The sequence below is a fragment of the Callorhinchus milii genome, unplaced genomic scaffold, assembly GCF_018977255.1.
Source record: "Callorhinchus milii isolate IMCB2004 unplaced genomic scaffold, IMCB_Cmil_1.0 Scaffold31, whole genome shotgun sequence".
Taxonomy (NCBI): Eukaryota; Metazoa; Chordata; class Chondrichthyes; order Chimaeriformes; family Callorhinchidae; genus Callorhinchus; species Callorhinchus milii.
The window spans coordinates 1,224,451-1,246,863 of record NW_024704772.1 but is presented as its reverse complement, the minus strand read 5'-3'; the positions used below and the strand labels follow the sequence as shown (position 1 = coordinate 1,246,863).

Here is a 22,413-nt window from a genome sequence, read left to right as displayed (position 1 = left end):
GAGAAGAGCTCCTGCAAATGTTTAGTTGCACAAAATGCTCGGTGTAGGGCACAGCTTCCGAGAAATCCCATTCCAGTACCGCATCTCTTCACACTTGCTGTTTGCTGCGTTCCCTCCCCTCAGCACAGGCCGTGGCCCCAGCCCCGAACACCACAATCACAGCCCGAGTAACGAGTCTTAATTTTTGTGTGGCCTTTCTGCTTATTTTTATTTCTTTTTAATTTCCCAAGAAACATGCATGAGGATGAGCGAGAAGAGTATTGCTGATTGTGGTCATGTACTTGTTCTATTTATAATGATGTGCATGTTGTTCTCCCCCCTTCTCCCGCCGCATGCAGGGATTCGGTTTCGTAACTTTCGAATCTAGTGCTGATGCCGACAGGGCGAGGGAGAAATTACACGGCACCGTGGTTGAGGGCCGTAAAATAGAGGTGCATGTCTTAATAATTGTTTCCTTCCATTTTTTTTTAAATGTCTTGCCTCACTTTTTTTTATTTTGTACACTGGTTGTTCGATGGTCATCTTATGTGCGTCATTGTTCTAACTACTCCTCCTCCCCCTCCCCCCACCACCACACACCACCCACCCAACCTCTTTCTTGCACATTTTAATTTACACAGTAATTCCTCCAGCCTCGCTGATTAGGATTATTCTGTTTCTTTACCCCCCCCCCCCCCCCTTCTTTTTTTTTGGCTTCTGATGTGTAAGGCTCCTTTTCTGTTTTGGCAATGAGAATGTCCGGTTTTACCTCTGCGTCTTATCGAAGTAGGGTGCAATTAGGTCCCCCTTGTTTTCTGAGGTCAAAGTACGGAAAACAAATGAAACGAGTCAGTTTTCTTCAACGCAGTGCTGAGGGGTGAATTCAGCGGTGGAACATATTCATTATTTTTTTAAAAAATTGTGAGAGAGAGAGAGGTACCACATAGCCTACTTTCCAAATCCCTGCAGACAAACATTCAACTGAATGCACTGCAAAGTGAATCATTCAGATCAAATAAAATAAACACCCACTCCCCCTCCCCCCCCATTTGATTTGACAGCCAAAGAGATGCTTCTGTAAAAGAGTTATCCTTAGAGTCTCCGACATGAACTGTTTGTAGGAAACCAAACTGCAATTGAATTTGGGTAATGCAAGTGCAAAGAGGGTCCCAAGTCCTCAATTGAGCTTGGATTTATCCTGGAGAGAATATTGTTAACTTTAAGGAAACGTTAAGCCATTGATTTGCCCCTCAACTCTGCATTGTCTGCAGACTGGTCTTTGTGAATCATTTAAAGCCTTTCGAGTAAGATGTTTGCATATTTTGCTTTTTTTTATATTTCCCTCCTCGATGGTGTAGCGTTTAGGGCCCTTCACTTGAGTCACAGTAACCATGGTAACTATACATGCTGGCGATGGTACACAAGGGGGTAAGTGAACAAAAAAAACAGGGAAAAAAACAAACGAACACAAAACAAAAAGGAAACCCATCTGCCATTTCACGTTTAACGCTACGAATGTGAATTGACTTGTCGTTTTCCCCCCTTTTCAATGCTGTTTTTTGGTGCCGCCTATACTGGACTGTACATTTTTTTTATTTTATTTTTTTTGAGCAGCCTGAGCTATATTGGTAATTGACTGATGGTGACTCCTACACATCTTACTCCGAGTTTTAACTACAGTTTTGCTATTAATGCACCCCTCTCTCTTTGTGTTTGTTTGTCCTCTTCCCCCCCTCTCCTCGTATGTCACGCCTGTGAATGGTTACTCTGTTTTTCTGGGATCGTGGCTCTTGTTCTCTTGGCTCAGTGTGTGGCTTATCCAATGGTTCTTGCCCCCTTCCCTTGGTGCTCATGTTGCACAATGCTGGAAAACTGACTTTTGCCCTCACTTTAATGTTTAACGCCCTTCACTACTTTGTGTTATTAATTTCTATTTTTTTTTTTAGTTTATTTTCGTTGCATGTTCCCTGTTTCATTGTTTTGTGCCATTTTTTTTTGTGTCTGGCTCAACGAAGGTAAATCTCATTTCTCAGGCGAATAATTGTCCACCTTGTTTGTGGAGGGTGGACTCACATTACTTTGCTCTTCTTAGTGATGCTCAGACGCATTTTATCTCCAGAGAGAGAGAGGGGCTCTGCCACAGTCACATTCACAGCACATCTCTTTATATTGTCAGACTACAATTTTAAAAATTCTATCTAAAGATAAAAGTAATGGAGAGAAAAATTCTTGAAGTGCACTCAAAGCTACTACCACTTTTCACCCATTTTGGGAAAGTTTCTAAATTCTGGGGAATTAAATTGGGTTAAAGGGGGAGAAGGGACATCCCACCGGCTACTGGCAACCACACATGGCTTCCAGCAGGAGGCAAAGTTGCTCTTCTCTGCCCACCCCCGCCCCCCGGTGAAACTGAGCGCAATTATTGACCTTCCTGCTGCTGACCCAGCTAGGACTGGAAGACAGCAAAGGCCAATGAAAAGGATTAATGCTGTATTTAGGCTATCCTGTACACACATTTGTTTAATACTGTGCCTAATGCAGCTGGTTTCACATGGTTTGCACATGTGCATAACAAAACCCTATTGTCCAGGGGGAACTTTGTGATTTCCTATAGTTAATATAGTGCCACCTTGACATAAATTGGTCTTGTCATCTCACAGCCCAGTGTGATCATAATAAACCATAATAATTCTTACATTTTGTACAGTACAGTAATCTTTCAGTTGTGTTTTGGGAGCAAGTTTGATTTGTGAGTCAAGCTGACCATTGAAAATAATTGAAATGACATTGTCATATTCTGTTCCTGATGTTTCTTCTGTACTCCCAAGATTTGTGACTCTGTCGATTCTCCACAGGGCACACTACAATTAATTGGATACTTGTAAGCACGGTGATGTGTTTGCGCCTGTGTCGAACACCTGGCTGACCAAAACACCTGACTACACAGGCGTGGGAATATCCCAATGTCTACCCAAGATCTGGTGGGTTAATTGTTTTTGGTCAGCCAGGTGTCTGACACATGAAGAAATCTGTCACCGTGATCAGCCAGGTGTCTGGTATTCAAACCAAACCGAGAATTCCATGCATCCCACCTACACATGGAAATCCCAGCGATGTTATTGTAATGAAATGCGCATACTCTCCCAGGAGGGATGCATCCTCCTTACCTAATTCCAGAGAGTAGCTTTGGCATTAAGAGTGCTGTCTGGCAAGCTTTCTCGCTGCCTGTCCAGCTAGGACCACCCTACCTACCTGTTAGAGCTTTGGCTTGCAGGGTTAACAGGAGCTGAGTGGGAAGAATCCCTACCATCAATGTCTAGTCTGTCCTTCCAATTCCCACTGAAGAGCCCATACTAACCTGAAGCACAGACACATGGAATTGTTTTGTGTCTCCATCATACTGGCTTAACAGCTATTCTGAATGAAGGAATTGATGAGAACTTGCCTGAGAAAGACTGATTTACCTTTGTCACCTTGTTGAAAATATTTTTAATTGTTTCATAGTTTAATAATAATTGTATATTGAGTTTTTAGAAAAAAAAGTAATTTGTACATTTTATTTTTAATTATGACTGAATAATTATGTAAAGTTAAATCTCTACTTTTGTTAAACTTGCATGCATTATATTGGCAATGTAATGGGCTTTCTCCGGTTTAATATACTTGTTTTGTGTGGGTCTGTGTACCTCAGGTAAACAATGCCACGGCCCGTGTGATGACTAATAAAAAGATGGTCAGCCCTTATGCAAATGGTAAGCACTTGAATGATTCATTTTGTAATATTCCGCAGGAATAATGCTGTACAATAAGCACTATAGTGAATACAATGAGTACTATAAGCAATCAATATTGTGCAAATCCATTTTATGCAGTCTGTGGGGTAAGAGCAGAGCAGTGGCACTAGTTGATGGCTTTTTCAAAGAGCCGGCACAGGCACGATGGGCCGAATATCCTCCTTCTGTGTCGTAAGATTCTATGATTCAACGTGTTCGCATCTACAATGTGATCAGACTGGGACTGGTTTGGCTGAGTGTAACTGGAACAGGGCCAGCAGAGTGGTCCTTCGACATAACTGTGACCGCTACTGTATGGGAAATGTGAAGCTTCAGTGTGTGAGAGAGAGGTGAATAGGTTAATCAGAGTTCTTGCTCTTTATCGTTATCCAAAGTCATTTGCAGGCATTGGGTTGGTGTGGAGGCTTTTTGCTGAGTTCATTGGTGCATACCATTCCAATCACTCAATGGTACTTGGAGATACAGGAGGGCTAGTGCTTGCGGTGACCGCAGTGAGAATGCACAGTGCTGTGTGACCAGGCTAAACTAATGTGTGGAGTGAGGGGAAACGAGTAAAGGGCTGATTTTAGAAGTTCATGTTTCCAGCCCACAAGGTATTCAACCCTCCCTGTGAGCACATCAGCTTGACACGATGGAGCAGGTGGATGGATGGGTAGTATTTGTGTATAAGGCCAGAAGGTCCTCAAACATACAGTGGAGAGGCAAGTAATTAATGTCATTGTGGGGTCATGTCATTGTAGAGTCACACCACTGAAAGGCAGGCAGTTAAAAATAAAATCACTAAAACATTCCTGGATAACCTCCCTCTCGCTTCCAGAGTGATTTTTAAAAAAAAAAAGCCGTTTGCCCTTCAACCAAGGGTACGCAGTCCATTTAACTCTTTAACTCGTTTAGTGGCCCTCACGCAGTTTTTCTCACAAAATAATTGCCCGTCTACACGGCCAACATCTCCACACCCAACCGTTTAAACGTTGCTGTTTCATGTGATTTCCTATGCCAATTCATCTGCAGGTGCTGGGTTTTTGACTGCCAGTTCTCTGTTTGTTACCATTGCCTAGTGTTGTGGTAATTAATATATTGTATGATCTTCTATCGATGCTCTGTTTCACCTCCCTTTTGATTGAATTATTTCAGGCTGGAAGCTGAGTCCAGTGGTTGGTGCCGTCTATAGCCCTGAATTTTATGCAGGTGAGGACTCTCGCTGTCTAAATGTGTGGCTGTTTTTCAGAAAGAAAAGTAACTATGATTCTGTCTAAATGTCGCCATGTTCACAGTTGAAATTTGGCTCCATTGAGACACTTTGGCTCCCACCTCAAAAAGGGCAAAGAGTACATAAAACTTCTAATAAGGCATCAACAATGTATTATTATAAGGCGTTAAGCCAACACCTTGCTCACAAAAGAAGGGGGATGACCTGGAATGAATCCATTTAAATTGTGCAGACAAATTTACCGTTTGCCTACAAATAGTCACTGGACTTTGCAGTAAAAATGCTCGGAGATGTTTGTCCGACACGATAAGGCAATATCAAGTGCAAAGATTATTATTATTTGTTCCTGGGAATTGTCACTGCCTTTATTCATGTAATGCAACTTTTCAGTGCTGTATCCCAATTATATTGTGCTGGACAAAATCTGTGCCATTAACCTTGGCTAAGAGATTCTGTGCCCCAATATAGATATAATATATACAGTTTATTTCTCACGTAAGTTGGTGCCCAAATCCTTTGAGATTTTACCAGTTATACTGTTCGCTGTTTTCAGGTCCTGCATCGTTATCATCGTTACCCTTTCACCTACATCCTGTCGCCTCGACAGCACTCAGCCCGACACATAACGGTAAGAAAAGTTGATAACGGATGTTCCTTTTGCCTCCTGTACCCCCCAGATATTGTGGAGAGCCTGCAGCAGTGGGTGAGTTCAAGTCACTGGTTTAGCCTCTTGAACGAGTTCATGATGGTTTGCTATTGTGTGCGAGTTGATGCACCTAAAGCAATTTCAAATTGTTGCCTGTTAATTAAAATTAGACTTATTTTGCGTGCAATTGGCTGCTGCATTTCCCCCCATAAAATTCACAGTCAATTCACCTTACAATATATTCTGTGAAGCACTTTGAGACGTCTCAGCGACGTGATAAAGTGCTACATCAAATGCAAACATAATTATTATTATAGAACCCGTGTGTTAATTTTGTTTTAAACAATAAAATGTCATGTTTGCTTTACGATATCCCCTTGTCTGCCTCTGTGTTTTTGTGATGGTTTGATTCCCATCACTCTGGGAGTTCGGTGTGGTTGGCTATCCTCCCATCTAATTGAGTCATAACTACGTTACTTTTCTTTCCCTCTGCTTTCTCCACATCCACAGTGCCTGGCTTCCCCTACCCCGCAGCCACCACTGCAGCCGCGCTCAGAGGTGCCCTGAGAGGTCGCGGACGGGCAGTGTATAGTGCATTCCGGGCAGCAGCACCTCCTACAGCCATCCCCACCTATGGAGGGTAAGGATTCTTGCCTGGGTGTGAACTCGCTTCATCCGTGCATGAAATTTACAAAGAAATACAACTGTGATACAAACCTAACACAATAGAGACAGACACCCAATCATTCCATTTCCCCGATGATTCAGCTTGTAACCTCACCACTAACAGCAGTCTTGAGTTGTGTGGGTTTGGAAGGTGTGGGGTTAGCCGGCTAACAGTGGCCTTCGGGCCCAGGTCTGTGGAGGGGGGACATCAGCTGTTACGTCCCTGACCTAAAGTAACTGAGTGCCAGCCTTCAAACTGCATGTGTGGATTCTGGTAATATTGATTATAATGTTACATATACTTGTGATGCATTGCTTTTAGTCTGGGTATTAATAGAATAACCACTGAAAAATAGTACAAGGTGACTGGAAGGTTTAACAGTATTAAATTCACTGTCCCATTCCTCATATTCCTAATCTCCTGTTAATATAGAAATTGAATGATAGCTGACATTAAGCATTTTGTTTTAGTAACAGTAGGAGTCTCTGACTCTCAGTGTTTCAGGCTTTACAGTTTCCTGATTTAGCTCTTTATTTTTTTTNAAAAAATCTTCTTCTGTCTTCCCAAGCAAAACAGAGATTCCTTTATAGATGCTAGTGGTCAGATCTCCTGTAACATGGCATGTGATGCTGGTGTCTACGTACGTGTGACATAACTTACTTTATTTGAGTGCCCTTCAGTGAATGAGGGTTGCTGCTCCATATCAAATTGTCCTTAGTGCGCCATTCAGGCCTGCGAGCGAGACATGAAAGCAGCTCCGGATATCTGCTCCTCTGATCTTCCCTGTCTGTGTCTGTGTGTGTGTGTGAGGGAGAGCGAGCGCCTGACCTGGCTTCTCATCACAGCACACACATCATGTGAGGGATCAGGGGTCTGAATAGCTGATCTCCACTCACTGGAGTGATTTATGTTGGAATTCCAGCAACAGCACTTTGTGCACATGCTGTTTGGGGAAGTCCAAATGTGGCCCTGATTATCAGTTGGTGTCTTGTCAATCGTTTCTTAGCCGTACATTATATATTTCTGATCCAAAACGTTAACTCCCAACAGCATCTAAAGTTGTGTGAATTTACAAGCAATAAAGTGTTTCCTCTCTCAAATACCTGCATGTTACACAGTTGCTTTAAAAATAAACCTCTCAAAGGAAACAGAGATTTATAAATTGCCTGGGTCCCAGAATCCAATTAAAAGTTCTCCTGATTGCTCCCTATTCAGGTTTTCTGGGCTCTCTCCACTGTACGTATTGGCAGGACCACGCATACTTGAGCAGTGCCATGGGAGATAAGAGTCTGGGTGTTGGTCCCAATGCGAGCTATCTCTAAGACAGCATTGTCTTGTGCTTTGCTGTGGTAAGCTGCAGCACTATAGTTGGCACAGAGTGCCAGAGCCTGGGTTTATTCCTACACTCTCCCCATGCAGTGAGCTCAGCATCTGACAAGTCAAAGAAAGCTGTTGAGTGCCGGATTGGTGACTTCCTTCAGTCAGGGAGTTGGTCATTTGGGGCTGCTTTCAAACATCTTGTAGTGGTTATTGCAAGAGATCAGGAAGCCTGGGTGATCTTGGCATAAAGAGATGTGTCTCACAGAGAGAGAGGAGGGGTGGGAGAGGGAGAAAGCTTTACCAATCTCGGAGATAGGTATTCAGCAGGAACCCTAGCACAAGCATGGTTTACTGATAATATTAGCCTTCAGGGCTGTACTTGTAGAAGCATGTAGATATGTTAACTAACATTGACACTGATGGCTTAGAGGCAAGGTTTGTCTTAAGTGAAAGAGAAGTAGAGTTGTCAAACTGACATCTGAAATACACTGAACACTGTCAATGGGGCAGAGGAATTGCTGAGATAAGCTAGGACCAAAGACTTGACTTAAACCCTTATTCCTGCACTCATGTGGAATGTATTTTACATTAAATTGATGGTTGTTATAATAGCATTTCATTTGGAGTGCCCATAAAGAATTCAGGCATAGGGGAGTTGCATTGATCGGACACGTTAATTCAGTGTCAAATTCTCTGCATTACTTTGTCGATTTTATAGGTACGCACGCATACTTCTTGGTGGCACTTCTGTAATATCCCCAAGTTTTTTCTTCCCCGTTTCATGCATGTTTCCCTGAGCAAAAGGCCAGACAGAATCTGGGTAACAATGACTTGGCTGTCAGCATCTGAACAGTAAACTGGTCGTGTGTGCACGAGCCTGAGACCTTTGTAGGTCTGTTCATTTGAGATACTTAAACATGTCATGTGCCTTCTCATCTCCCACTCTTAGTTTTCTCTAAATCTCTGAAGCAGTTTGTTGTTGTGTTTCTGATCTGTTGCAAGTGTTACATTTTGAAAGGTGTAATTGAGATGAAAAGCTTGAGGGTTAAAGAAACTTTCAGAGTCTCGGCTTACCTGCAGTCTAACCCAAAGGGAACCTTCTCCAAGTCCTAAAAGTACAGCAATGTAGAACAACCTCCCACACATCTCTGAACGAGGCAGTGTAAATATTGTGCTGCTTCTTTGTAACAAATAGACGGATAAAGATGGCAACCGTTCGGATTGTCTTCTGGTTAAATAGTCTAAACCCTGGAGTTATACACGTTGAAAAGAAATGACCCCTATTTAATCCAAGTTACTTTGAAACTAGCAAGTCTCCAGTGGAGAGAGAATGTTCTCGGGTGCTGTGACAAACCTTGCCTTTGTGAGCCCTTGCATGTTGGAATTGCAGTAATGAGAGTGTTTCTGTGTGCATCCCTGCAGTGTGGTTTACCAGGATGGATTTTATGGTGCCGACCTCTATGTAAGTATCAACGCCATTTCACCTTGTCCCTCTTGTGTTGATGAAGCCATTCTTCAAACCAGTATGCTGAACCTCGTCTTAGCTTGCAGTGATGTCTTTGGCCAGCCTGCCTTTCACTAATTTCATAGTTAGTTAGCATGGCATTGCTAGATTAAGATTATGACATAAATCTGAGTTCCGACTCCCATTCAGTCAGGTATTCTGTTTATTCTGTGGCAACAAGCATGCTGTAAGCTGATGATTGCAGTATTCAGCACAGTTACACACTTGAGGGAGCTGAGCTGAGCTGCTGATAAAGTCATGTGGGGAGGCTTGATGTCCGTGCTCTATAATATTGCTGTTTATATTTTTAATTTTCTTTTTAAGTTTCCTTAAAGGTTTCACAATGAAACAGGAGCATTTAGCACAAGAATGCCCTAGGCTCACAGAGCAAACTTAATCCATGAGTTTCTAATGCATGCAGTTCTAATGACACGGCTTTCACTTGTGTTAGTATTCAGCTCCCTCGGTGTGAAGCATACTCTAATAACAGAATGGCTTTATCCAACAAGGGTCTCTACTCTTTTTAGTTATTTCTTTTCCAGCCTCGTCGCCAATATTCTCCCCTGTGTTTTGTTATAGAATAGTGTATCAGGAACCAGTGTATAGCAGTAAGTTACCGCAGGTATGATGGAAATGTGTGGAGACCAATCGCACAGATTGTGATTGCAGTGACAAATCCTACTAACAGCAAGACTGCAGTTACGGATGGGAGCGGGCACTAAATCAAGCTAAACAATTGGTTTCACAACTTGTGGACTTGAGTTTCTCTTCTTAACCTTTTTCTTATTCTTCCAGTGGCCAAAGTATAGGGTGGCTAATGCTACCTATTCTGGGCTGGGTTGAGACTGCATAACGCATTTTACTTAGAACACTTAGTACTTCACCGGAGAACCAGTAGCTCATCCTATCTGATTGACTTAGGTTAAAGGCTGTGATCCAGCATACTCCAACACCCAAATCACATCGGATAAAGCTTCTTATCTTACCTTTATGTTGGAGATGAAGCTGGAGTTCATAGATGGAAGCGGCACCAGAGAACCACTACATTTTGGCAGTCCCAGAGATTTCTGTGCCTTATGTCCCCCCATCCCTCTTCCCTTTTATAAAAAGCTTTATAGTTCCTCAGTAAACACACTGCCCAATATCAAGCTAAGCTATTCAGACCAGGAAAGTCTGAGGTTCACTCCCATTGAGCTCAAATATCACATAGCCCGTGGCCTCGCTCTCTGTGCGTTCTCACAGCGAAGGGCTACCAGATCCCAGCATAGGAGGAGGCCATTCAGCCCTCGAGCCTGTTCCGCCATTCTGTAAGATCATGGCTGATCTGCACCTCAACTCCCAATTACCTGCCCTGGCCCCATATCCCTTGATACCCTGACCTAACAGAAATCTATCCGCCTCAGTGCATGTGCCTGCCCCTTCAGCAGACGAAGAGTTAAAAATATCCTCACCATTCTGTCGCGAAGGTGGGGGGGCGCGTTCCCGCTAGGCTTCAGTGATCCCATTCAATCTGACCAGTCACTGAGCTGTGCAGGAGTGGACTGGTGTGAGTCACCCTTCAGTTCATTCACTTCCATCAGAAGGTGCTGTACAGGTGGTGAGGAGCCAGACACTGCTTTAACCCTGGACTCCCCCCAGTCCTCATATCATCAGTGAGCTCAGAGTTTGAGAACTCAGGCTTCATCCAAGCACAAAAGAGAATGATTCCATTCTGGTGAGTGGATACAAATCAGTAAAGAGAAATGAATCATGTCATTTAATATATATATATATATATTGCATTTAAAAAGGAGGCAGCGATATCATTGGGAAATATGGAAGCATCTCTGCAGTGCGTTAATCATACAGGAGCCTGCGGATAGGAACGTAATGCAATTCAAGCATCGAATTCCAATTGAAGCAAGTCACTTCCATTCAGTACAATGTGCCACAAATACAGTCTCCTTCCCCATCTATACATAGCTTCAGTGCTCAGATCAGCACCCGACTGATACTGCTTTCATACGTAACGTCTGCTAAAGATAGCAGCGAATGTTCTGAGCTTTCTTGTTAATGCACTGAAATCTTTTTCTGGAGATGGGTAATGAATATTTAGGTGCACTTTGGTTGAATTGTGGCTATTTGATTTCTTTTCACACACAGCTGCAGGAGCCGAGTGAGTAGAGCAGACTTTGTCATTACTCCCCACGGGCCCCCCTTTCTCCACTGATCCAACATACAAATGTGCAACGTTAGGGCTTCTTACCCATCAGGCAATATGGGGAGCTATAGAATTCAGCTGTTGTGGTAGACAATGTAGTTTGACCACTAATAACATGTTGGGATTTTGCTTTCCCTGGTTGGTAGTAAACGTTTGTGCTAAAGGAAGGAATCCCGAAGGCGCTACTCCCATCAAATCACAGAATTCCTACAATACCAGCTAAACAGTCTGGAGGTTGGTTAGTATCCTGGCTCCCATCTCTAACTGCAGCAAGAACCTTTAATGTGGTTTGCTTGATGTGAATGTTAACCTCTCAGGTACGCGGGAGAAGCTGCAATGAGTGAATGGTGATCGTGAATGTTTTTTTTATCTCCATATATATACATATATATATAATACTCGAGATCCTGCTGCACGCTCTAGTAATCCAGGCTGTTTCCTTCACTCGGCTTGCCATAGAGAATAGGGCTGAGGGCCATCCTCTGGAGAATGCTGGGACGGCCAGAGTTAGCCTGTGGTTCATTTGGTTGGTGATTGCTAGTGCTGTAGATTCGGATGTTCGCATGCTCCGATTTCTCCTGATTGATGGATACCCACAGCTTGACTGTTTATACAATAAGGACTCAATTCTACTCACATAGAACTGTTGTTCAAAAACTGCATTTGTTTATATATCGTTCAGTAGGCAGTGCACAGCTACATCCCCGAGGGAAGACTGCAACAATGATAGAAAATTGCTTCAGGAGTTCTAGTGAGAATTTGCTCTAACTTGAATACTCGCTAGATTAGTTTCACCACAAAAACCTCTTGGATTTGTCCTCTTCCAATTTTTTGCCAGGGTGGCAATTCTGATCCCATCCTCACTCCCCATCTACATTTTCCCCAGGGACTTCACTGGTAAGGCAGGGCCCGAGCAGCTGAAGGTGAATGGTTCTGTACTGGAGGCTGTTGAGCAGATGGGAGTTTTTTTTTAGCTGAGATCAGGATTATTGCCTGGTGCAGAGCAGGTGGGAATGTTGGCCAAGACTTGAGTCATTCGCACAGTGATGAGTGAGCTTGTCTGGAGACCTGACTTTATCGCACGGTGCAGAGCAGACTGAAAGTGGAGTTAATGCACAGTGCTGAGCCAGTCCCAGGTTAACCGCCACGGCATCCTCTGTCCACAATCCTCCACTGGGTAGTTTGAGAATCGGGATGGTCAGGCTTTCTAAATTGTTCTGGTGAGACACGTCAAGTCATATGCGAGGACATGAGCAACAAAAGGCTAACTGAAATCTGGTGTCAAACCACAACAAAGTATTGCTCCCCATCAGTGTTTTTGGCTTTGAAAAGTCTGGAATATACCAAACAAATGCAGTTTTTGCTATTGATTTGCTCTGCTGACAGACAGTGTGTCTCCACGATACTTAAGCAGGTTCTTGTTTGTTCCAGGGAGGATATGCAGCTTATAGATATGCACAGCCAGCAACTGCCACCGCAACAGCGTACAGTGACAGGTAAGTGCCACCCGCACTCCCCAGCTCTGGCTCCTTTCACTCTGTGCGTTTGCAATTGGACACTGCAGTGGCATTCAACGTCACATAAGGGCCTGAGCTCACCTCACAGCAGCTCTCACATTCATCAGTACTGTTTCCTTCGCAAGGGATGGGCAAGGCCGTCACAGCCATAAACTGGGTGTGTTATTTCTGAGTTTGTTCTCATGAAACCTGCATTATTGAAAAAGTGCTTTCAATTTGATTGCCTGTTAGTGAGGGAACTATGAACTGTGCGTATTACCTTAGTGGAACATCACTTGTCATTCTCTGAAAGGACCCGAACCAAACCTTGCATTTGATACAGGGCCTTATCAAGTTATTGAGACGTCTCAAAGCGCTTCACAGAATATACTGTATAGTGCTCGTATATTTTGTGGGCAAAACATGGCAGCCAATTGCGCACAGCAGCGTCCCACAAACAGTCGTGGATTGAGTGAAGGGATTATTACCCCCGATAAGCCATTCCCCAATCGACTAACGAATGCATTTCTGCCTCTGCAATTGTAATCAATTGATTTGTGTTGGTCTTTTCCACAGCTATGGGCGGGTTTACACAGCGGACCCCTACCACACGCTCGCTCCTGCTCCCACCTACGGAGTCAGCGCTGTGGTAAGTCAACTGGTCAAGCTTTCCGATGTTGACCTTCTCGATGTACGTAACTGGAATAATGCCCCAACACACAGCGATCTGCTGCCAACTCATTAAAGTAGACGCCATAGATTAATGGGAATTGGATAGACGCCTGAATATTAAAGGCTTTGGGGAGCAAGAAGGAAACAGGGCACAGAGTATCTGAAGCAGAGAAGCAGCTTGAATACACAGTGGGCAGAGGCAGTGCAGCACACAATGGGAATTTAGGAAGAACTTTTAATAGGCGGAGTGGAGTAAATTATCTGCACTTGGTGGCTTAATCAAAGCAACGGCCTGTCTGCTGTTAGTCGGTAATTCTTTGGGAAGCAAAGGCGCTGATAAGCAATCAGAAAGTGAAATGGTTCACATTTGATGTGACTGCAGCCGAGGTGCCATCCATCCTCCTTAATTGAATCTGTCTGGAGCCTGGCAACCTGTTAGTGTTATCAGGCAAGCTGAGAAATGGTTTAATTTTGCCATATCTGTGTGGCCGGTGTCCGCTGCTATCTGATCGGCAAATCTCTGCAACGTACATACAGGCACTGCGTTCAATTTAAGTGATGGATTAGGTTTTGATTGGTTAATGCATCACAAAAGCAATTGATGCGAATTAACCCCTTCAGATAAGAATTGGATAAATATCTACTCAAGAAACAAATGCACGGTTAAGGGCCGGATTCTTTAAAAACATAATAGTTTATCTGCAATTGAAACCAGGAATGGGAGGGGAAGACGTACTCCCGAGATTCAATTGGATCCCGCGCTATTAATCAGTCTGGACCAAAGTGTTTATCTCTGTTCTACCCCCAAATGGCAGCTGTAGACGCTCCTACACCCCCGATTGTCAATTCTCTGTACTTCCCCACTGCCTTTTACTGACTTGACCTGAAGTCCTACAGCTGTTTGATTGATGGTGGATCAGGAGGTTACGGTAGCTGTTTGTGCCACATGTGTTTACCTACTGATATTCACCCAACTGGGTAATTGTTGGAGGAACCCGAGAACATTTGTATTACCAGAGAAAGGTCATTTGGCCCATCGTGTCTGCTGGTGCGAGCTCCCTCACTGGAACTCTGACTGTCCCAGCCCCTGCTCTTTCTCCTGTGCCCTTTAATATTATTTTTCCTTAAGTATGTATCCGATTTACCTTTGCACAGTGTTCTGCTTTCTGCTTCGGCAGCTGTGAGCGGTAAGGCAGCACAGAGTTCAGCACAGCCCGTCGTCACAAGACGCTCCTCTTCGAGCGCACCTTCGGTCGCCTTCCTACCCCTACCCTCCCTGCCCTCCATCCCTCCTGATCCCAACCCCCAGCTCGAGGCCAAATCCATGACTGTCCGGTGCCTTAGACACAACGTGAAAAGCTCTGTGTACATGTCCTGTGCTGCTGCCTTGCACCAGCACCGACTTATAATCAATCTCGCGCTAATCGTAGGCTGATTAGAAGGGTATATTGCCGATGTGCTGTGCTTTTCTAACGAGCTCTCTCTTTTTCAGGCTAGTTTATACCGAGGCGGATACAGCCGTTTTGCTCCCTACTAAAGTGATGTGAACTCCTGCAATGGGAACAGCCCTTTCCCAAGGCCTGGGTGTTGCAATATTACGAGTAGTGGAACTTTATAGCAACTTCACATGAGAAATACACGAAAAAGAGAGGAAAAAAACAATCCACAAGAGAGAAAGCTACTTTTTTATACCTCATTATGTTCTTCTAAACATGTATTTTTTTTCCTTACGTTTCTGCCTTTATTTTTTTTTGTTCCAAAGATTGTGCAAAACAGTTTTTAACTGTGGTATAAAGTGCATTTCTTTGTGTGTGTGTGTGCGCACGCGCGCGTGTGTGAGTGTGTGTGCGCGTGCGTGTGTGTGTGTGTAGTGACATTTATGAAATCATGTTCAGCAGAGAAGAGAGTGAAACAAACAGGAAAAAAAAACAAAACAACTTAAGTCACAAGTAGAGGTTAGTGAAAGTCCAGAGTGGGAGGTGATGCTTGGGGAGGCCGAGGGGGGCGGCCTGCAGTGTGTGAGAGGCTACAATGGAGCTCAATTTCATTACACCTTGGAGACATCACTGCGCACATCTGGGTTGAAAACAATAATGGCCTATTTTCCTAAGAGTAGACGGATGTGTCTGCGCTTGTGCATATCCAAAGGGGAAGACTGTCAGCCTGTTCCTAACGCTGCTAAATTGCACCGAGCTGATGACAGCAACACAGTAAGGGGGGAGAAACCTTGATGTTTCACATTGTCTGAGCAGCCAGTGAACAGCAAAGGATGTGCACATTGGCACACGGGGCTTGTTTATTTTCTGTTCCTGCTCGTGCCTCAGACTCGGTGGCTTTACAAAGCAAGGTTGTTAATTACTTTATTTTCTTTGACCCCCCAAACAGTTTTGTTGAGGATCAAATGCATTGGGATCCCAGTTTCATGTAGCTTGCCTCCTCGTGCCCTGGTGGTGGACGCAGGGCTGGTATTACACTACACATTCGATGTGACACAGTTTAAAAACGTTGGCACTAAATCTGTGTTATTTTTAATGATGTCAGGCCTCTATTGTAAACATACTGATGTTATTACCCAGTCAAACTATCCTGTGGAAAGTGTGTTCTTTTCAGTGTAGCCTAAGATAGATGGTGAAGGGAGTCACAACCCAGGGAATGTGCTCTTTACTTTCAGTCTGAAAATTGGTGACTTTTTCAATCAAACGCTTGTCCGACTCGATCACCTGGTGCAATGGTTCTGATTTTTGTTGTTGTTGTTGTTGTTGTTTTGAGGCCTTTATTTCATTGACCGCTGTTTCTGATCAGTTACACAGACTAGGAATCTTGTTGGTGCTGTGCAGGAAATGTATGGATTAGCTTCTGGGTTGCACTCACTTGTAAGAGATGAAAGGAAAGGGGAATGGGAAGGGGATGATTGTGGGAGTGAGTACGAGCTCAAAGCCAGCAGAGATTTGTAGGATATTCATGGTTTGTGGAGGGGGAGGGAGGGAGGGACACAGAGCAAGTCTGTTTCTTTAACAAGAAGCCACTACTGGTGATGTTGGCAAACCTTTTAGAGGCATTGAAGATGCTTGAAAACCTTTAAAAGGAGCGTGGAAAAACCTGCTCGGCAGAACCCAATGCCGGCCAAACACACTCATCACCGGCCCAGTCTCTCGCTGGCTGAGCTGGAGAGCTTCTCAGTGTTGCTAACCTCGTGCTGTCCCCAAACCCTCAGTCTATCAAGGATATTCCATCTGTTAGTCAGCCCAGTGCCGGTGTAGGAACTCGGTTGGCGGTCGGGGTGGAGAGGGATTGAGCTGTGCACGTTAGTTAGCATTGTGGAATGTGATCACTTACTCTGATCGTGGTATCCACACTGTGCTCTGTATTCCCACCGGTTTAGGAAGCTATTCAAACATTGTTTTGTTTTTTGGAAGAAAAAAAAAGGGACATTAGAGTAGTGGACACAAACTGCCGCCCTTTTGGCCACCTTAAATTATAATATTGTTTTTGCAAGCCAAAGCGTGGTTTATCGCTGTTATGACAATTATGTTTTTTGTATATAAATATTTTAGTTGTCATTGTAATGGGGAAACCTTCACACAAACGTCTCATCTCTCTGAGGAACGGACCTTATAAATAAAAGGTAACTTAGCGTCCTGCTCCATGTTGTCCCCTGGTAGCTCTCACGACTAGTGTAACCACACTAAATGACAATAGAGGAAAAGTAGACCCACAACTGGCATATATTAGCGGGGGATATTGTGTGCGACGCTGAGATGTCATTGACTTTATAATAATCTAATAATCCCTTCAACCAAAATATATAATATATATATATAATAATAATTGGGTCACTCAATCCACGACTGACTGTTTGTGGCACACTGCTGTGCGCAATTGCCGGCCAAGTTTCGCCCACAAAGTATATTCAGTTCACTTTCCAGTATATTCTGTGAAACACTTTGAGACGTCTCTAAGACGTGATGAGGCGCTGTATCAAATGCAAGGATTATTATTATATATATGTGTGTGTATGTATTGACTACAAATCACGATTTTACTTTGAATCTGTTTTATGGTGTTGTGACCAGTTATTGGTTCAGTGCCTTTGCACTACAGCTACAGTTTGCTTCACTGCTGAGCAGATAACTAGAACAATCTTATTTCATTTACCGATTTATTTTGTAGTGAAATGTTTTGCTTTGCGTTTTCAAGGCTCATTTGGTGACTGTGAGCGAGAGAGAGAGAGAGGGAAGGAAGGAAGGAAGAGGAAACAAATCTCACTTCCATCAGGAACTGGCACTTCACAGCTTTCCTGTAGGGAGTAAATCATGATGGAACACCATTTAGGTGTAGTCCGGTTGTGTGGGACTGAGTGTAGTGGGTGTGTGAGTGAGTGAGTGTGTGTGTGAGTGTGTGAGAGGGTATCCGTGTGCTTTTGCCCTTTTACTGCCAGAATAGGAAACTCGCTTTGTTTAGACGGCAGTGAGTGAGTTGGAGCCGCTCTCAGTGAAGGGGACGATGCTGATACTTGAACGATTTGTCCTTGTTTTTGCTTAAATTGGTTCTTCCCGTTCACATTCACGCAGTTCACTCTGTAGCAGCACTATTCCACAGTGTCCTCTCTCCCCCAACCCCACCCCCTTTCTCTCCCCGTCATTCTTTCTCCCCACCCTCCCCTGAAGGCAAACCAAAGTTGGAGGGTGAGAGGCACAGTTGCCCTCTGTCAAAAGGAACCACATCTTGAGCTGTCAGTCAGAGAGAGAGAGAGAGAGGTCTGTGGTGTGAGGTGTCCCTGAGTGGGGAAGGGCGAGGGGTCGGGGAGGCTGTGATGTGGGAGAAGTTGGAAAGGGAATTTAAAACAAAAACACTAAAATATATTAAAAAAAAAGCTCAAAGCAAAATCTTAAGCAGATGGTATTTTAACCTTCATTTAAAAACTCAACTTAGTGTGAAAACGATCTTTCTTTCTGCTTCGTTTTGTGAACGTTTCCCTGGAAGTGTGGTATATGATAGCTGTTGTAGTAGCTTCATCACCGAGCAGTATTCATTGGGTTATAATTAGATATAATCATGAATGTTAAGTAGATAGGACATGGACTATTATTCCTTTTGTATTACTTCCCATGTATAAATTATTGATCTTGTTGCTGGCTTTTATAAACTCGAAGGAGGGGACACCCTTCCCAACAGTAATAAAGCACTGTTTTTAATAAAAACAAAAATGGTGAGAACACAGTCTGTCTCTGCGTCTTTCTGTGCTCGTGACTCCTGCAACGTGGCCTTTCTGCTGCTGTTGCTCCTCTTCAAGTGGTTGTTAAAAATCCTGTGAGACTGGAGCTTCTCCTGGTGGGTAAACCGGCTCCAGTGTTGAATATTCCCTTCCCATTGTAATCCACTGACTGACTGACTGCCCACAGATAAATAAATGGCAGTTACTATCAATGCGCTCCTGAATGGCCACAATAATAACCGGATCCACAGGAGATCTCCACTCTGCACAGTTGCAGTGGATTGTTACCCACTCACAGGCAGAAGGTCCCCCTCACTACACAGTGTTGAACGGTGACCGTGGAATGACTGTTGGTCGGTCGGTGGTTCCCTATCTCAGTGACAAGGTCAATGGTGTGTCATTGGTAGGTTGGTATTGTATTGAAGATGAGATCAAAGACACTGTTCAGTCCTCACCGCCCATCACCGTGAGGGAATGCTCGATTAGTCGCTGTGTACACACTCCCCAATCCAACAGTTAAAGCCAAACCCATTAGCACCTTTAAAAATATCGTAAGGTAAAGAAATCTGTTGACGAGAAGAATTTGGGCTTCGTGGAATATGACTAATCATCGTCATGTGCTCAGTGTCCCAATGTCACACTTAGAGAATAGACGTAAGACACACAACACAGTACGTTTCTGTGGCGCTTTTCACATCAGTGATGATTACAGTGAACAGTGATCCCTTTGAAGAATTTAGACATAAATGTGAGTGGTTTTAAACAAGTTATTAACAGGGATTTATTTATCTCCATTCACATTAAATCAATTTTGTTTATTTCTTAACAATACCCAACAGACGCTCAAACTCTGCCGACCTGAAGTGCTCTGAGATGCTCCCCCCGTGTCAAGGGCACGAACCGCAAATAATATAACAACAAGAAACACCTTACGTCCCGAGTCCAAAAAACACGAAAAAAAAACCATTTATGTCTGTAGCCCAAACCACACAAACCCCCCCCCCCCACCCCTATACATCCCCACCCCCCAAAAAACATGACCCCCCCCCCCCCCCCCTTAAGTGTCAAAGCAAAACTGTGTGGAGTTTTTCGGTATAAATGTTTGACTGTAAAATCCGGTCCACATTCATTGTGAAAAGAGAAAGTTGGGCGTTGCCCTAATTTCCCAGAAGTTGCTTGAATATAAAGTGCTGACTTTGTGCGGTGACGACGATCGAATCACAGACGTGATGTGTTTACGTATAAAATGCTGAGACCATCCCACGTGTGTCCCAAAGGCAATTGATTTTTTTTTTGATCAGCCGAGTGTGACACCCATCGCTGTGTTTTAAGAGTCTCCAAACTCAGCGGAGAATTCCCGGCCTCCCACCTACACGTGGAAACCCCGGAGGTCGATGGTTGGAACGGAATGCGCTCTCTCTCTCTCTACAGAGGGACACGTCCTGGTCACCTAATTCCGGAAGGTATGAAGCGCAGGTTGGCGAGAGCCAAGGCTTGGGTTGGGGTGACTGCTGGAGTCTCACCAGCAAACATCTCATCGCTTGCCATTGGTATCGTTGTCTGGCAAACCTTCCCGCCTCTCCTCCAGCGCGGACCACCCCACCCACCCCACCCCACCCCACCCCACCCCACCCCACCCGTTAGGGTGAACGGAAGTCAAAGCGGGAACAGAAGGAGCAGATACATCGCGTGGCCTGAAATAAATAAATAAATAAATAAATGTCCAAATCTCTGGGCGGACGTGAAAATCAGACGGAATCATATCAAATGTGTAACGAGTATTGAATCGGAGCGGCTCTCCCCCCCCCCCCCCTCCCCCACCCCCCCCCCCCCGCCCCCCCCCCCCCACCCCCGCCCACCCCCCCCACCCCCCTCCCCCCACCCCCCCCCCCCCCCCACCCCGCCCGCCCCCCCCCCCCCGCCCCCCCCCCCCCCCCCCGCCCGCCCCTCCCCCACCCCCCACCCCCGCCCGCCCTCCCCCCCCCCCCCCACCCCCGCCCCCTCCCCCACCCCCCGCCCGCCCCCCCCCCCCCCCCCCCCCCCCCCCCCACCCCCCGCCCGCCCCTCCCTCACCCCCCCCCCCCCCCCCTCCCCCACCCCCGCCCGCCCACCCCCACCCCCGCCCGCCCCTCCCACCCCCCACCCCCGCCGCCCCTCCCTCACCCCCCCCCCCCACCCCCGCCCCCTCCCCCCACCCCCGCCCGCCCCCCTCACCCCCTCCCCCCACCCCCCGCCCCCCCCTCCCCCCACCCCCCCCCGCCCCCCCCCCCCACCCCCCACCCACCCCTCCCCCACCCCCCGCCCACCCCTCCCTCCCCCACCCCGCCTCCCCCCCACCCCCCGCCCGCCCCCCTCCCCCCCACCCCCTCCCTCCCCCCCACCCCCGCCCGCCCCTCCCTCCCCCACCGCCCGCCCCCCCTCCCCCACCCCCCGCCCGCCCGCCCCTCGCTCTCCTGACGGTTGACCTTCAGGGAGAGGGCGGAGGGTATCTGTGCACTTAAATCATTGGGGACTCCATTTCACCGCTGATTCTCAGGAAAAGCCCCAATTACACTATAAGAGCAAATGTTCCCCATCTCTCCCTCTCTCTCTCTCTCACTCACTCTCTCTCTCTCTCACTCTCTCTCTCTCTCTCTCTCACTCTCTCTCTCTCTCTCACTCACTCTCTCTCTCTCTCTCTCTCTCACTCACTCTCTCCCACTCTCTCCGAGTCTCCCTCTCAGTCTCTCACTCACTCTCTCTCCCTCTCTCTCTGTCGCTGTGGCTGTGAGTGCAGCGCCGCTCTGTGGCCGTGAGCGGCGGCGCAGTGACGCTGAGCTCTGGGGGGAAGATGGCGGCGATCAGAGAGACACTGCGGGGAATCCTGAGGGAACTGCGGAGCCTCAACCGAGGCCGCGGGGGGGAGGGGGGGCGGGGGGGGGGGCGGGGGCCGCGGGGGGGGTCTGAGCGGCGGATACCGGGACTCTCTCTCCTACAAGTACGTGATGGAGCAGTTCAGGAAAAACCAAGTGAGAGGAGAAGCGTCTCAGAGCCCCTCCACCCCCTCCCCCCCCCACTGCCCCCCACTGCCCCCCCTCACCCCCCACTGCCCCCCACTGCCCCCTCCCCCCCCACTGCCCCCCCACTGCCCCCCCACTGCCCCTCCCCCCCCCCCACTGCCCCCTCCCCCCCCACTGCCCCCCACTGCCCCTCCCCCCCACTGCCCCCTCACCCCCCACGTCCCCCACTGCCCCTCCCCCCCCCACTGCCCCCCACTGCCCCCCACTGCCCCCCCACTGCCCCCACTGCCCCCCACCCCCTCCCCCCACTGCCCCCCACTGCCCCCACTGCCCTCCCACTGCCCCTCCACCCCACTGCCCCCTCCACCCCCACTGCCCCTCCCCCCACTGCCCCCCCACTGCCCCCCACTGCCCCCTCCCCCCCCCACTGCCCCTCCCCCCCCCCACTGCCCCCCCACTGCCCCCCACTGCCCCCCTCCCCCCCCACTGCCCCCACTGCCCCCTCCCCCCCACTGCCCCCCACTGCCCCCACTGCCCCCTCACCCCCCCCCACTGCCCCCACTGCCCCCTACTGCCCCCACTGCCCCCCACTGCCCCCTCCCCCCCACTGCCCCCCCCCCCACTGCCCCCCCACTGCCCCCTCCCCCACCCCCCCCCCACTGCCCCCACTGCCCCCACTGCCCCCTCCCCCCCACTGCCCCCCACTGCCCC

At 46.9% G+C, this 22,413-nt stretch overlaps 2 protein-coding genes across 14 annotated transcripts in view; both read left to right on the top strand.

The window, feature by feature from the left end:
- Positions 1 to 18,708, top strand: part of LOC103189540 (RNA binding protein fox-1 homolog 1) — a 101,624-nt gene extending 82,916 nt beyond the window's left edge. For 8 of the 13 annotated variants that reach the window (XM_042345046.1, XM_042345041.1, XM_042345039.1 and 5 more), the window contains 9 exons: positions 339 to 431; positions 3,671 to 3,731; positions 4,908 to 4,961; positions 5,537 to 5,611; positions 6,140 to 6,269; positions 9,700 to 9,742; positions 12,752 to 12,816; positions 13,393 to 13,465; positions 14,981 to 18,708. In XM_042345046.1, the coding sequence (XP_042200980.1) occupies positions 339 to 431; positions 3,671 to 3,731; positions 4,908 to 4,961; positions 5,537 to 5,611; positions 6,140 to 6,269; positions 9,700 to 9,742; positions 12,752 to 12,816; positions 13,393 to 13,465; positions 14,981 to 15,025 (639 nt within the window). In that variant the 3' untranslated portion in view covers positions 15,026 to 18,708. Of the gene's footprint in view, positions 1 to 338; positions 432 to 3,670; positions 3,732 to 4,907; positions 4,962 to 5,536; positions 5,612 to 6,139; positions 6,270 to 9,038; positions 9,079 to 9,699; positions 9,743 to 11,466; positions 11,559 to 12,751; positions 12,817 to 13,392; positions 13,466 to 14,980 lie in introns of those variants that run through there. The other 5 variants (XM_042345049.1, XM_042345040.1, XR_006085875.1 and 2 more) reach the window with 4 other exon arrangements.
- Positions 18,709 to 19,302: 594 nt separating this feature from the next.
- Positions 19,303 to 22,413, top strand: part of fmc1 (formation of mitochondrial complex V assembly factor 1 homolog) — a 3,725-nt gene continuing 614 nt past the window's right edge. Inside the window, exons 1-2 of the mRNA XM_042344925.1 lie at positions 19,303 to 19,357; positions 21,572 to 21,711. Of these exons, the coding sequence (XP_042200859.1) occupies positions 19,303 to 19,357; positions 21,572 to 21,711 (195 nt within the window). The remainder of the gene's footprint in view (positions 19,358 to 21,571; positions 21,712 to 22,413) is intronic.